Consider the following 15,605-nt stretch of genomic DNA (forward strand, 5'->3'; position numbering starts at 1 on the left):
CCATCTGTTTTTTGTTCCCTTTTCCTCTTTTTCTGTTTTCTTTTGGATCAATTGAATACTTTTATAATTACAGTTTCTTTTGTTGGCTTTTTGACTATCACTCTTTATTGTTTGATCTCAATTATTTAGCTTTTCTAGAATGCATCTTTAACTTGTCACAGTCAGCCTTCAAGTGACAATACACCATGTAAATATCAGTTTACAGCAGTGTACTTCTATTTCTTCTCCACGAGTCTTCCTGCTATTGTCATTTTACTTCTTCATATGTTATAAACCCCACCGTATATTATTTTTAGAAAACAGTTCTATTTTAAAGAGATTTAAATAATTTTTTAAACTCTTTTATACTTAACCAGATAGTTATCATTTTCAGTGTTCTTCATTCGATATCCATCTGATATCACTTTCCTTCTGCTTGAAGGACTTTCTTTGATTTCTCTTGTAGCACAGATCTACCGGTGATTCATTCTTTTAGCATTTGTTCATCTGGAAAAGTCTTTCTTTTGCCTTTGATTTTTTTTTTAACAGATCTTTATTGGTGTATAATTGCTTCACAACACTGTGTTAGTTTCTGTTGCACAACAAAGTGAATCAGCCATATGCATACACGTGTCCCCATATCCCCTCCCTCTTGAGCCTCCCTTCCACCCTCCTTATCCCACCCCTCTAGGTCATCGCAAAGCACCGAGCCGATCTCCCTGTGCTATGCGGCTGCTTCCCACCAGCCACCTATTTTACATTCGGTAGTGTATGTATGCTGATGCTACTCTTACTTCGTCCCAGCTTCCCCCTCCCACCCCATGTCCTCAAGTCCATTCTCTATGTCTACCTCTTTATCCCTGCCCTGCAGCTAGGTTCATCAGTACCACTTTTTTTTTTTTTTTTTTTTTTTAGTTTCCATATATGTGTGTTAGCATACGGTATTTGTTTTTCTCTTTATGACTTAGTTCACTCTGTGTGACAGACTCTAGGTCCATCCACCTCACTACAAATAACTCAATTTCGTTTCTTTTTATGGCTGAGTAATATTCCATTGTATATATGTGCTCATCTTTATCCATTCATCTGTCGAAGGATTGCCTTTGACTTTGAAAGATACGCAGGCATACCTCATTTTATTATGCTTCACTTTATTGCACTTCGCACATTTTGTGTTTTTCACAAATTAAAGGTTTGTGGCAACCCTGCATCAAGCCAGTCTGTTGGCACTGTTTTTCCAAAATCATTTGCTCACTTCCTGTCTCTGTGTCACATTTTGGTAATCCTCAAAATATTTCAAACCCTCCAACAGCAAAAGATTGACTCTCTGAAGGCTCAGATAATGGTTAGCATTTTTTAGCAATAAAGTATTTTTTTAACTAGGGTATGCACTTTTTTTTTTGGACATAATGCTACTGCACACTTAATAGACTACAGTATAGTTTAAATATAACTTTTATAAGCACTGGGAAATCAAAAACTTTGTGTGACTAACTTCTTTCTGACATTCACTCTATTGCAGTGGTCTGGAGCTGAACCCACAATACCTCTGGTGGGTATAGAACAACAGGTCAAAGTTTAATCCTTTAAAAATTTTGCTCCACTCTCTTCTCGCTTGCATTATTTCTGGTAAGAAATCTGCTGCCATTCCTATCTCTGTTCCTCTGGACATAATGTATCTTTTTCTCCTCTGGCTACTTTTTAAGATTTTTTCTGTTTTTCTTTTTAAGCAAGCAACTTGATTATGATGTGCTTTGGTGTAGTTTCCTTCTTTTTCTTGTCTTTGGAGTTCATTTATAGTTTTTATGAAATTTAGGAAAGTATTTGGCCCTTATCTCTTCAAATATTTTTTTCTGTCTCCCACACCTTGTCCTTTAGAGGCTCCAGTGAAATGTGTCTTAGGCCTCATAGAGTTGTTCCACAGCTGACTTATGCTCTTTTTTTCTAAAGTCTTTTTTTTCTTTGTGTATTTCGTTTGGTGATTCCCTTTGCTGTCTTCAAGTTCAGTAACCTTTTCTGCAATGTCTCAGCTTTTGTTAATTTCCCTCCATAAATTTTTCTTCTCACGTTGTAGTCTTCATCTCATGTAGTTTATGTCTTTTCCATATCTTCATGTCTCCACCTAACTTTTTGAACACATAGAATACTATCTTAGCCTTATCTGTTAATTCTACCATTGTGTCAATTCCAGGTCAGTTCAGTTGATTGGTTTTCCTTCTTGTTATAAATGACATTTTTCATGCTGCTTTGCGTGTCTGGTCATTTTTTTATTGGACGTCTGACCATGTGGGTTTTGCCTTGATGAGTACTGCGTACTGATATGTTTCTAGTGATATCTGGGGATTTGTTTGGGATGCAGTTACTTGCAAACAGTTTGATCCTTTTGGTTCTTGCTTTTAAGATGCGTTAGGAAGGACTATAGTCATAATCACTCTATGGCTAATTATCCCCCACGACTGAGACAAGACCCTTCTGATTATGAGCCCAGTCCTCTGTGAATTAATGGATTTTTCCAGTCTCGTTGATGGGAACAGGAACTGCTCCGGCCCTGGGTGAATACTGGGTCTCTCTGGTCTTTTCAGGTGGTTCTTTTTGCAGCCTCCAGTAGTTTTCTCACCCCAGTGGGCTGTTCAGTCCACTTATGAATAGTTCAGGAGGACCTCTGCAGTCTCTGGAGTTCTCTCTGTGCAGCTCTCTCCTCTCTGGGACTTTGCCTTGCAGATTCTAACCACCTGTGTCTGCTGGACTTCACCCGGGTTCTTTCTCCCTGTGCTGCAACTTGGAAATTCTATCAAAGGAGAAAGCGGGACATTTGTTCCCCATCTCTCAGAAATCTCTCTCTGTCTTGCACTATCTGAAATCCATGTCTTGCAAACCAGAATTCCATGTGTTTTTCCTTGGGTTTTTTGGTTGTTTCAGGAAGTAGGGCAAATCCCATTCCTGTTACTCTGTCTTGTCCAGAAGTATAAGTCTCTGCTTCGTTTATAATAGATACTCGATCAGTACTTAATTCCATCCACACAGGTGATCCAACAACGATTCTAAAAAACATACTAACCGAAGGTTATTTGCATAATTTATAATTTTGTAACTGTATGCATCTGGTCAGTGGTGGGGGGCCCACAGCAAGAAAACAGTTGGGTCTACATATATGACTAGGAAATAAGTACTTTAGCTCTGAAGCTTCCCTTCCCTTTTCAGTTCATTTCTATCGTGTAGAATGCAGAATGTGTAGTTTTGTTTTGTTTTTTAAATTTTATTTTATTTTTTATATTTATTTGGCTGTGCCGGGTCTTAGTTGCAGCGTGTGGTATCTTTTAGTTGCGGCATGCAGGATCTAATTCCCTGACCAGGGACCTAACCCGGGCTCCCTGCATTGGGAGCACAGAGTCTTAACCACCGGACCACCAGGGAAGAACGTTGATGGTAGAGTCTAGTTGGTGGCTATATCGTTAGTCACTATAAAATTCAACTGTTTTGCCTTGAGGTTTTTCATAACAAGATATTAGGGAATAAATCATTCAGAAGCCTTATGTAAAACTCACCTTTGGACCAGAGTAAACAACTTAAGAAAAACTTGCAGTTCCAATGTTGTGTTTAAATAGCACCAATTGAATTATAAGTATTACAGATGAGTGGTTATCTTTTGCAGGTAAATTTTCTATTCTTAAACTCACAAATAAAAGTAAAAAATAAACTCCTATGCATAATTATAAATGACTAGCATATTTTCATTTGAAGAAGATGCTGTTATACACTTGTGAAATGGTCATAAAATTTAAAAGTCCACTGTTGAAAACTTGAGAGTAAATTTCCTTTATTAAGTATTCTACAAAGATTTGTAGGTATTTATTTCTAGATCTTTAACTTTGATTGAGAGCATATTTTAGTGATTGTAAAAATAGCAGGCTGTTCAAAGTAAGGGTTTAGCTTGTAGTTCTTTTCTTCGGGCATCTATTTGGAGGTAAAGCTGCATTCTTTGAAAGCAGCTCTTGCCTTAGAGAAAGTGGCGGTGTGGATTCGTGGAGGAGGAGAGCCAGCTTCACTCACCTCTCGTGCGAGTGCTTGCTCTGTGCCAGGCGGTACCATGGACCTTGGGAGGTGGTACCAGGAGGGAAGACATTAGGCCAAGAATTACCCGACTATCCGGTTATATTTGAGACAAAGATCGCAAAGGAAAGGGGCAGGATGATAGAAGAGCTTGAAATCAGGGACCCAACCGGGCCTTGGGTCGGGGGAGGCTCCCCTGACGAAAGTACACTGCAGCTGAGAGCTAAGGTTTAATCGGGAAGTTTTTAGGTAATTACTTGGTGTTGCAGTTAATAAGGTGACTGATAGGTGCTTTTCCCAAAGGATCCGCTTGCTCTCAGCAGGTCTTTGAGGATCTACTAGTTGCCGGGCGCTACGGCAGGTGATGGAGGGTCAGCAGTGAGTGAATCGTCAAGCGAACATTCCCCAGGATGATACCTGAATTCTGCTGTGAAACCAGATTGAACTAATTCTACAAGTGAGGAAGGGGACAGTTCTTCCCTTTAAGATTGCTACTAGGATTTTTACCATCCACGTAAAAAACGAGTTAGAGTTATATGTAAGATTGCTTTTAAAGTATAAATTGCTTTGTGGAGAAGTTACATCTTTGTGATGCAATGTCATCTCACACTGGAGAAGGGAAGGGTCCTCATTCGTTCGGGTATCCTTCAGTGCCTTTCTTAGGGTTTTCATGCTCTCATTGAAGCCTTGTAACTGGGTTACAAGGGGGTTGTGAGTCCCTAGGCCCTTGGTCATTTTTGTGGCCTAGTACCTGGGGTCCTCCTATCGGTTATGTTTCCTCGTTGCCTGTTGTTGGTGGAGAAGATGTTGCTGTTAGGTTGGGGTTTTGGGTTTTTGTATGGGTGGCCCAGCTGTGATGGTCTGACTGTTGTCTCTGCTGGTTTTTCCAGTTATATCATTTGCAACCAAATGACGGCTTTCTATTTAAAATATAATGTGGAAGGACTCCCTACCTCCCCACCTCCAAAATGTATCTCTTAGCAATATGACCCTCAGAACCTGGCATTCCTGTTATAGGAGGAAGAGCTGTAATTTGGCCTGTGGTGGACTCACCTTTATAAACCCTATCACATGAATAAAACAAAATCAAAAGCATAGTAGAAAACCCTTGGGGCGTCCCTGGTGGTGCAGTGGTTAAGAATCTGCCTGCCAGTGCAGGGGGCACAGTTTCAATCCCTGGTCTGGGAAGATCCCACATGCCGCGGAGCAGCTAAGCCCGTGTGCCACAATTACTGAACCTGCGCTCTAGAGCCCACAAGCCGCAACTACTGAACCCTCATGTTGCAACTACTGAAGCCTGCGCGCCTAGAGCCCGTGCTCTGCAACAAGAGGAGCCACTGCAATGAGAAGCCCACTCACCGCAATGAAGAGGAGACCCCGCTCGCCGCAACTAGAAAAAGCCCGCGCACAGCAACGAAGACCCAACACGGCCCCACCCACCCCCCAAAAAGAAAACCTTTGTGGTTTTAAACAGAGAACTGGGGCTTCCCTGGTGGCACAGTGGTTGAGAGTCCGCCTGCCGATGCAAGGGACACGGGTTCGTGCCCCAGTCCGGGAACATCCCACATGCCGTGGAGCGGCTGGGCCCGTGAGCCATGGCCGCTGAGCCTGCATATCCGGAGCCTGTGCTCCGCAACGGGAGAGGCCACAACAGTGAGAGGCCCACGTACCGCCAAAAAACAAAACAAAACAAAAAAAACACATTTAAACAGAGAACTGAATAATCAACCTTTCTTTCCTTGCTGTCTCTGAAATTAGATTATCAGTGTTTCTTTTTGGAGCATATCCCTTCCTGTCTTAAACCTTTATATGTTCCACTGTACTGCAGTTGTGTCACAGCGTGAATATTTTATTACTTCGCCCACTGGTGATGAATATTACAGGTATAGAAAGGCTGCGTGTTATTGAATTGTGAGAACTTTGCATAAACACTTCTTGAGCAATTTTGGTTTGCGTTTATTCAATAAATTTAGCAACTGGGAGAAGAACATCTGCAGGATCATTTAAATACTGAAAGTAGAAAATGTCAAGAAAGCTGTAAAAGCAGGGGCTTCCTACCACCACGGTCAGTCCACACCACACGCGGGGGCTGCACGGGTCACATACATGCACGCGTGGTGACGTGTCTGTTTCCCATGCGCCCAGTGCAAAGAGAGGCTTTACCCTCTTTCAACAGGTGAGGAAACCAAAGCTTGAGCAGGCTTCTCAGTCTCGGGTCCCGGTCTGAGTGAGAAGAGGGCCTGGTGAGGCTGTGCCCTGAGGCCACACTGCCTCTCTCTGTGCAAGAGCTGATTCTAGCTCTGTGTCCAGGGATCACGGTGCACTCCGAATCGGTGTGTCTCAGCCGAGAGGTGGTGATGGATCTGCGCAGTCTGCATCAGATCTAAGACTTCTAGACCTACGGTAGAAACAGATTCCCTCTGGTTTCCATGGCGTGATGCTGACAACGATCGCCTTCTGTGGCTCTCAGACTACGCTCCACGCGTGCAGACAGCGTGCAGATGTCAACACCATGGCACTCCACTAACTTGACCCCTGAAGCTGCTGTGCTAAGAAAAGGTGGAGGGTTAGAAACCCATGGACAGCTCAAGGTGGCCTGATTTTTGCCTTCTGCTCTCTAATCTACATATTAGCGTTTAGTATCTTTAGCCTTCTCTAGAGGTGAGCATTAAATTAACGTGGTAGGAAAAGAGGGTAGAAATTACAGTGTGAGGTTTTTGTTGTTGTGTGAAAGATAGAACTTTTTATCCATTAGAGTTGGCCAGTAATAAAACTGCCTGGTTCGAGGGTGGTCATCCTCCCAGGACATGAAAAGGGGACTTTTGCATTCAAAGCAAGTTGGTCTATGGCCCCTTGCAGGCCCCTGACTCAGCACCTGGGATTCGGTGAATGTGTAGGTGTTGCGGACGGGCTGTAGCTGACTGAACACTGTGCAGTGGGACTTCAACTTTAGGCGGAATCATTAGCTGTACTACAGCAGGTCACTCAGGAATCTCAGCTGACCGGGTGGATCAGTCAGAGTCCTTCCAGAGAAACAGAACCAGCAGGATGGAGACAGACAGAGAGAGACAGAAAGAGGGATGGATGGGTGGATGGATGGGTGGGCGGGTGGGTGGATTTTTGAGGAACTGTCTTATGCCTTGTGGAGTCAGACGGGGCAAATCTGAACTCCGTGAGGCAGGCTCAGACGCGGCCATCCACAGTGGAATTACTTCTTCCTCAGGGAAACCAGTTTTGCTCTTAGAAGACTTTTCAACTGATTGGTTGAGGCCCACCCACGTTCTCCTTTACTTAAAGTCAGCTGATCTAGATGTGACCACAGTTACTAAACGCCAACACAGTGACACTCAGATTGCTGTCTGGTTGAATAATGGGTACTCTAAGGTGTCACACGGGTACGTTTTATTTTTTTCAGCCATCGCCTTTAATCACAATCTGTTATATCTCCCTTCCCTGCCCCTCTGGTTCCAGCTGTCGCACCTAGTTTATCGCTTCAATCCCCAACTCAGAACCTCATCTGTCCCCACCTTCCCCTTGGGCAGCCTGGCCGGCGAGGGACCTAAAGCGGGAGAGGAGGGGCCGAGGGCCACAGCGCCTGTGCCTGATGTCCTGCGGCAGCCTGGCCTCTGCCCGGGCGGCGGCCCCTCCCAGGGGGCATCTGTGCTCTGGAGAGCGTTGGGCTTCCTGAAAGACCCTCCCTGAGGGGCAGCCGTCCCCCTTTGTGCCCCAGCCTCCAGCCCCTGCCCGGGCGAGCTGACCACTGCTCTCTCCCCCCTGACCCCTGCGGCCCTCACGTGCAGCCTCCGAGGTGGCCCGTGTGTGTGCTCCCCTCTAAGTGCCCTGTGCCACGATGTCACGGGCACTCGGGCAAGTCTCCCAGAGAGGCAGCACGGCGGTGCCCACAGACACCTCTGCCCCCGGGGACGCGGCCTGGATCCACCGTCCCCACCCTGGTCTCTGGGTGACTCTTGGAGCCCCCGATCACTGGCTTTGAGGGAGAGGATTGGGAAGCCCCCCCCCAGGAGTGCCGCGCCCCACAGAGGCCTTGGGCTCCTTTCTGACCCTGTCCTCTCCGCACTCCACAGCCAGGGGTGACAGGGCTGGTTCTGCTGCCCCCATCCCCACGCCGCAGGCCCGGAGGAGACGGTGGCTGGGCTCCCAGTGTCCCCTTCTTCTGTTCTGTGGGCTTTGGGATCGGGGGGCCTGGGGACCAGCGGTGGAGGACGCGCCCCTTCTACCTGACAACATCTGTCCCAGCCTGTGTTCACCGGTCACTGTGGTTTGGGAGGCCTCTTGCTGGGCCGTGTGCACACACCCCATTCACCGGTTCCAGACCTCCTCCTCCTCTCTTTACTTACGTCAGAGGAGCATTACTCATATTTCTATTAAAAGATTTCTTTCATTCCTTGTTTCTGGCTTTTAGTTACTCGTTCCAGCCATTCTTTGTTGCTCCCATTCCTGGACTGTCTGCGTCTGCTCCTCTCGCACGACGCAGAGAGCAAACATTTGATGCTCGGCGCTTCTAGAGCCCAGGACTTGGGGAGTGTGTGTTTTTCTTCATGGAAAATGGTGTTGCAGGAAGACAGGATAAAACAAAACGGGTGCCGTGGAGTTTTAGCTTGGTCTTGACAAGACTGTTATCCGAACAGCCAGGTTTGCTCTGAACCCTCCGTAGAGACCCTCGCTGTTGTAGTGGAGTCGGATTCTATCTTGTGGGTCTGTGCTTCTGGGCTTGGAAGGACGGAGGGCTTTTTTTGATCCCTCGAGTCGAGCTCTGTAACCGGCATATGGCGTGTTCAGAGATTCGGTGAGGCAACATATTTAACCTGACCCCGAAAGAAACACAGGTTATGAATTGGTGACAGTGAAAAACTAGACTTCTACATTTATATCAGGAACCTGTCAGTATATGTTGTGCTTTATTCATATTAACCATACAGGCAGTAAAATGTACCTGTGCCCCAAAGAATTGTGGATTTTGTGTAGAAAACATCTGTTGTAAATAAAACACGCTGATTTTTATGAAATGGAGATTGACTGGAGCCTGGGGTGTGGGAGAGTGGTGAGGGACAGTACAGGGTGGAGAGCAGAGCAGAGGGCCATGAGGCATGCAAGGGAATCGTCCAGACTTTGTGTGTCCCGTCCAGTCCCTGGGCACACGGACCCGGCTGTCCCATGACATGATGACTCCTCTCCTTGCTAACATTGCGGCCCTTTCCCTGGAAACGATCCTCTAGCCACCCACCTGGGAGTTACTCTGTCTTGACTTGCCGCTCTCATCACTGTCACTGCAGAGGACTTTGGCAGGGAAGCTGTTCACGACCTCCGGTGTGAAGCGGCCTCTGCCATTTTCTCACCGTTTTCACTTCTTTGATCTCTGCTGTTTCTTTCGTAACCTCACCCTTTTCTTACTAGCGCTTTGAACTTTTCTCCTTGCTCTGCACTTACTGGATATAACAAAGGCCTTAGGTGTCATCCCTGCCCATCAGCATCTGTTGGCACTGGTTATCTGAAAGGTCAGGCAGGAACCTTGGTGGCTGGCTGTCCACGGCCGTGGGTCTAGCTGTGGCTTTGACCCAGGCTCTCAGGACCCACACCACTTCCGAATTTTGAGAATAAGGACGAGCCAGATAACCACTGGAAGCAGTTATCATTAGAATTCCTTAAGATTGTTTTAAATGTTCTCTGTAAATATTTTTAATGTCCTGGTTATAATTATAGGATATGTGGATTTTAGTTTGCAGTTAACATGTTTCGAACATTACCACCTTCCTCCAACCCTACGGGAGCAGAATTTGACCCAGAGGAAGACGAGCCAACGTTAGAAGCAGCCTGGCCTCACCTGCAGGTACTGGATTCTGGGGGTGCACTAGACACAGAAGGGCGGGGGTCAGCGTGGGGTCGGGGGGGTTCTCCGAAGCAGGAGCCCTGGGCCTGGGCCTCTCCAGCTGGTCGCAGATGGGCCTCTGCACTTCGGTGTCATAGACCCTGCAGACCTGTACGTGTGAGAGAAGTATTTTAGCAAAAGAGAGAACATTTAATGGCTCTTTGTTTGGACGCTCGGCAGAAACTACAAAGTGACAGAATTGCCAATATATTTTCAGTGCAAGTGACCGTGGGATTGAGGGCGGAGGTCTTATGCGAACATTCCTCAGTGTGTGTGCCCGCTGTGCGCCCCGAGGCCCATCTGCTTGGCTGACGCCTTTTTTCTAACACGTTTTTAAGGAGAAAGATCGATTGGGCAGGGCGCATGCCCCCCTGCCCCGAGCTAGATCGGGAGGTCTGGGTCAGCTGAAGGAGGGGAGATGGGGAGGTGAAAAACCTGGGAAGGAGCTCGATGGAGAACAGACAGGAAAGGCCATCTCGGTAGCAGAACGTCCCCTCCCACAGTGTCATGTGTAACCATTCGTGAAGGGGGAGGAACGTCCCGGCCCCGGGTGACTGTGTCTGTGACCTGCCCACCTAACACTCCCAGCTTCCTGTCCACCTGGCTTTCTGCTGGGACACTTGGAGGTGACAGGCTGCAAACCCCACCTGGGATTTGGTCACAGCCCGGCTTATGGCTGCTGTGCACTGTGGTCTCTGAGCATTGGTGACAACAGCCATGGAAATCATTTGTGGAAATGCCATTTAAGGATGTAGTCTGTGGTTCTTAGCTAATAACTAAAACAATTACCATCATCCGTTATAATTAAGCCATGTGATTTGACATAAATCCTTTAGACATGTGCCCTTTTTTTTAAGGCTGATACTTGCAGACAAAGATTCAACTCATGGTGTATTTTTAATCTCCATTTAATAAAATCCCATGTTATTTGACTCACTGTGGTTTTTCTTTCCTCCTAGCTTGTTTATGAATTTTTCTTAAGATTTTTAGAGTCTCCAGATTTCCAACCTAATATAGCGAAGAAATATATTGATCAGAAGTTTGTATTGCAGGTAAGGTGCAAGTTAGCTGAAACTACAAACGCTGTAATCCACCGTTAGAGAGAATACCGCATCACTGAGTGTCTTTTTCTTCTTGAAGCTTTTAGAGCTCTTTGACAGTGAAGATCCTCGCGAGAGAGATTTTCTTAAAACTACCCTTCACCGAATCTATGGAAAATTCTTAGGCTTAAGAGCTTACATCAGAAAACAGATAAATAATATATTTTATAGGTAAGTCAGTGTGGGGGTGACATTTCCCTTTTGCATGTGACGCTCCTGTTCACACTCGATGTCCCACCTCGTCGTTGGCTGTAGCAAAGTGGCTGGGCAGCAGGAGCGGCCGTTCCTGAGCAGCGGGCTCGTCGTTGGCAGGTGGGCCCCATCTATACCTCCGCCTCTGCGCTGGGCAGGGCCGCCTTCCCTCTGTGCCTGCTTCCCTCCTTCCGCCCGCCCCCCCCACACACCCGGTGTTTGTTCCGGCTTTTACCGTTAGGCCCGGTCACCCTGAACGTGGTTCCTTCTGTGTGGATGAATCGCTCCCTCCAGAGCCAGCGGTTTCCCCGCACCTGTGTGGTGCTCGTTCGTCCCCGCTGAGTCTCAGTGAAAGAGGGAAGGAGCGAGGAGTGAAGTGGGGAATCTTTGGAGACTCCTGCCGTGCACTGCTGGAAGCAGTGGCTGAGGCAGCGCGGTGTTCAGCGGTCGCAGCCTCCCCAGGCCTGCAGGACCACAGAGGCCTGGCTCTGTTTTAGTGGGGAGGACCCTGCCCCAGGGCTCCTGGAGGAATGTTCTGACAGTCCAGCTCAGTGTTCAGCCTGACCCCGTGACCCCTCACACAGCCTCCCTGTCGCCACCCCTCTGAGTCGCAGAGTCTTAACGCCCCTCCATCTGCCGGCTCCTATGCCGACACGCTCCTTGGACAAGCGGGTGTAGGTCCTGGGCGAGCCCTCGGGTGCCCCTCAGGCTCCGGGCTCCTTCCACACCAGGGCCTCGCAGCCTCGCCTGATCCTCCTGGAACGTTCTCACGTTCCCTTCCACCAGCCCTTCTCCTCACCCGCCCAGGCTTCCGGAGACATCCCTGCGCCAGGGAGGCTCGCAGCTTGGCGGACGGTCCGGCCTCCTGGGAGGGCAGGCATCGAGCCAGCGCTTATCTCACAGCCCCAGCCCCAGCTTCCTACCTGGCTTCTGGGGGCTCCAGGTGAACGTTGATGGATGAAACCGTCAGTGTGGTTTCTTCTCTGTCCCTGGAATGCTCACTGCACGAGCAGTTGACTCCATGAGTTTTTAGGGGACAGCTTACCCCACGTGCCCCGCACTCCAGGATGCCGCAGGCAGTGAGGAGTCCTGGCGGTGACGGGCGGCCAGCCCCTGCTGTCCCTCGCCCTGCCTGCCTGCGGTCGCGAGGTCCAGCGCCCTCCTTATCTTCGCACGTGATGTGGCCTTTGGGTGTCGGAACCTCCAGCTTGCATGTGGCTTCCCTTCAGACTCCCTCCAAGCTCCCCACAGCCCGTTTATATGCTGGAGCCCAGGCTGGACACACCGGCTTAGGTGGTGGCATCGTGTTTCCTAAATGTTATATTCCTATTTTGTATTTCTTGGTGTCGTGTTTCCTTTTTAACAAGACTGTTCCTTGGCCGACGTACTTATCTGTCAAAACGTAGCATACACTATTTAACCAACAGCAGACAGGTAGGATTTCAGTTCCAGTCTTTTAGGCTAAAATGGAAGCTCTGCCTGAAGGTTTCTTCCCTGCTCACATAGGTTCTGTGCAGAATCACCAGTCAGTGCCTGCCTCATACCTTAAGGAACCCCGACTTAGTAACTGAACTACCTAACTAGGCTGTTGTTCAGAAGTTACGGAGTGCAGCTCGACTCTCGCTGAGCACTCAGTGCTGGAGTGTGTGGTGTCCTCGTTTTGTTTTCGGGAGTCTTTTCTGTAAAAACCGTTCCTGATGCGTCCGATCAGGAGGAAGCAGGTCCTGTGGATCCCACAGCCGGCCTGACTCTCCACCTTCAGCACCGCCCCCTCCTCATTCCATGTGAGAAAAATTGCAGATGATCTCGAGAGCTGTATTCCGCTCATCTGCGTCCCACGGGGTGTAGCTGCGGCTGGTTAGACAGTATTTCAGGCGTGTTTGGTTGACCTTCCTGGAAGTGTTAGTGTGAGGTTCCTACTTACTTCTGTGGGTTCTCACTCCAGTCAGCATCTTCACAGGTGCGTTAAGCGCAGCTCTGGGTGAGGGATCGTGCCTGCTTGGCACACAGTGGAGCCTGAAGGTTGGGTGGCAGGTGGAGCCCGGGCTTCAGTTCTCTCTGCTGCCGAACAAACCCCCGCGGCTTGGGAGCTTACATCAGCGTTTGCCATTGCTCTCATTCTGTGACCTGCCCGGGCGGGGCTCCGTGAACGTGAGCGGGCAGCCCCGGGACCGAGTTCTGCAGTGGCTGCCCGTGCTCCTCAGGGCTTGGCCGGGGCCTGGTGCGCACCGGCCTCGTCCCTTTGTACCGGTCAGAGCCACTTAGGGAATTGAGGACAGCCCAGCTTCAAGGGGGAGTGACTTCCACCTCTGCATGTGCGGCACAGAACACGTCCTCCAGTAGGGAGAGGAATAGATGGCGAGACTGTCCTTCACAGGCAGGTTCCAGCTCAGTTTGGGGAGAGTCCTAGTTCCTTTTGGCTGAAAGAGGGAGGCATACTGTAGCCTGCTCTGCATGGGCCCTTAGGGCTTCCCTCCTGTTTTGCACCCCACTTTCTTGTTTCCCTCTGGAAGAGAAAGAAGGGGAGCTACACTTACATTCTCTTTCCTGTACCTACTCCAAATCTACAAAATAGTCGGGAATGAAGAATTTACCGATGAGAATATAGCAGTGTTGATCTAGGAAAACAAAATGGCTTTTGGCTAAAGGCTGCCCTTATTTAAATGTTAGTACTGCTGGAGACAGATCACAAGTGGTGCCCAGGGGCTCGGCCACCTCCACATGCCGAGCACCCAGGCTTCAGGAGCCTCGCCCACCTGCTGCCTGCACAGCCCTCCAGGTGGAAACAGAGGAAGAGGGACTGGAGTTGGGTGGTTGCACTATTACTTTGTACATCTAAACTGTCTTAAGTATTTCAAATAAAACAGGTGAAGTGAAGGGAGCCTCAGGTGGAGTTTCACAAACAAACGAAAGCACCTCCCCGTGGAGCTGCCCAGGGAGGCTGGGGCTCCCGTGAGGCCGGCTTCCCACCTCAGGGCAGGGGCAGTGGCGGGGCCGGCGTGTCTGAGGCCGACACGGGTGCCCCACGCGCAGCGCAGCCTGTCCCCTGCTGCCCGTGATCTGACCAGCCGGGCTGCCGGGGTCCATCACGGGTACTTTCCCGCCTCGGCTCCGTGCTGTGGCCGCATTTGTTTCCGTGTCACTGTGTTTCGCTGCTCACTGGTTCTGACCCCGGTCCCTGTGGTCTCAACTCCAATCTGTCTAAGCTGGTGTCTGAGCCTCCGTGTGCCTGCCTTGCCCGCCCGTCGCCCACCTTTGTTCTAGCCAAACGGGCTCTCTCCTCGCTCCGTGCCCCCGCTTTGAAAGATCTGTCAAAAACCAGAGACGTTAGACCCGCTCCTCAGGAGTACGTCACACGTTGTGGGCGTTTGACCTGTTCTGGACCTTAAGGTCACTCTTCCGTTTGTTTCAAACAGGTACAGTGAAAAATTTTAATCATCACAAACACTGATTTTCGGCCTAGAGCTGGCTCTAAACTAGTAGTTTTTGTCTGATAGGCAGGAACCTTTCTCAGACCCCAGACACCTCTCGCTTCAGGCGGAATTCGCTGTGTGTTGGTTTAGCCTGACGCCAGGTGCGCCAGGCTGTGGGGCAGGAGCAGCTTGTTTCTGAGGAGTCCTTGGAGAGAGAAGATGCTTTCCTGCTTCCTGTCCCTGTTCCCTCTCCCTGGGCCCAGTTTATTCAGCAGTCGTGTTTCAAGCATCGGTCAGATACCAGGCTCGGCCCTATAGCACCAGGGGCGACACGGTAACGATAAGTCGTCGTCCCCATCCTCAGGCTGGCACAGGGTGCAGGAGCTGCTGGGAGCCCCAGGGAGCGTGCGCGGGGGCCCCAGGGAGTGCTTTCTTGGGGCAGGTGAGTCGGGCTACTCAGATGGGTGTTTCAGAAGACGGCACTTGAAGCAGCACAGGGAAAGTGTGACGTGTCAGTGAGGAAGTAGGGGAGACGACCCCAGTGGTGAGGAAGTAACTTGTACCCTTTGCAGAGACTGTGCTAAATATTGGAGGCTTTAAATTGAGTAAGATGTCAACTTAGGCTGAAATGCAGCAAAAAATAAAATGGATTAAGCGATGGATAGAGATGTATGTGTGATAAAGCAAACAGCAAGTTGTTCGCTGTCAAATCTGGGTGGTTGAAATACAGGTGATCACTGTAAACATCTTTTCACTTTATGTCTGAAACTTTCAAAATGAAACGTTAGGGAGACATTTGAGCAAGCCCATGCCCTCTGCCCTCCAAGTGTCTGCATGTCCAGGCTTTGCGGAGTCTCTCTGGTAACACTTAGCAGAGCCCCCGGAACGGTTTTCACAAATAGATTTGCTTATTGTTGCCTGGCTACGTGGTTTTCTTCCTAAAAGCATTGTTTTCGTATTCAGAGGATTTTAGTCTTTTCCAGC

At 48.9% G+C, this 15,605-nt stretch overlaps 1 protein-coding gene across 8 annotated transcripts in view; it reads left to right on the forward strand.

Annotated features, from left to right (window-relative positions):
- PPP2R5C (protein phosphatase 2 regulatory subunit B'gamma) overlaps positions 1-15,605 on the forward strand; it is a 131,603-nt gene that overhangs the window by 89,084 nt on the left and 26,914 nt on the right. For all 8 annotated transcript variants that reach the window (XM_030883356.3, XM_060295297.1, XM_060295301.2 and 5 more), the window contains 3 exons: positions 9,767-9,877; positions 10,876-10,968; positions 11,057-11,187. In XM_030883356.3, the coding sequence (XP_030739216.2) occupies positions 9,767-9,877; positions 10,876-10,968; positions 11,057-11,187 (335 nt within the window). The remainder of the gene's footprint in view (positions 1-9,766; positions 9,878-10,875; positions 10,969-11,056; positions 11,188-15,605) is intronic.

The sequence above is a fragment of the Globicephala melas genome, chromosome 2 (assembly GCF_963455315.2).
Source record: "Globicephala melas chromosome 2, mGloMel1.2, whole genome shotgun sequence".
Classification (NCBI taxonomy): domain Eukaryota; kingdom Metazoa; phylum Chordata; class Mammalia; order Artiodactyla; family Delphinidae; genus Globicephala; species Globicephala melas.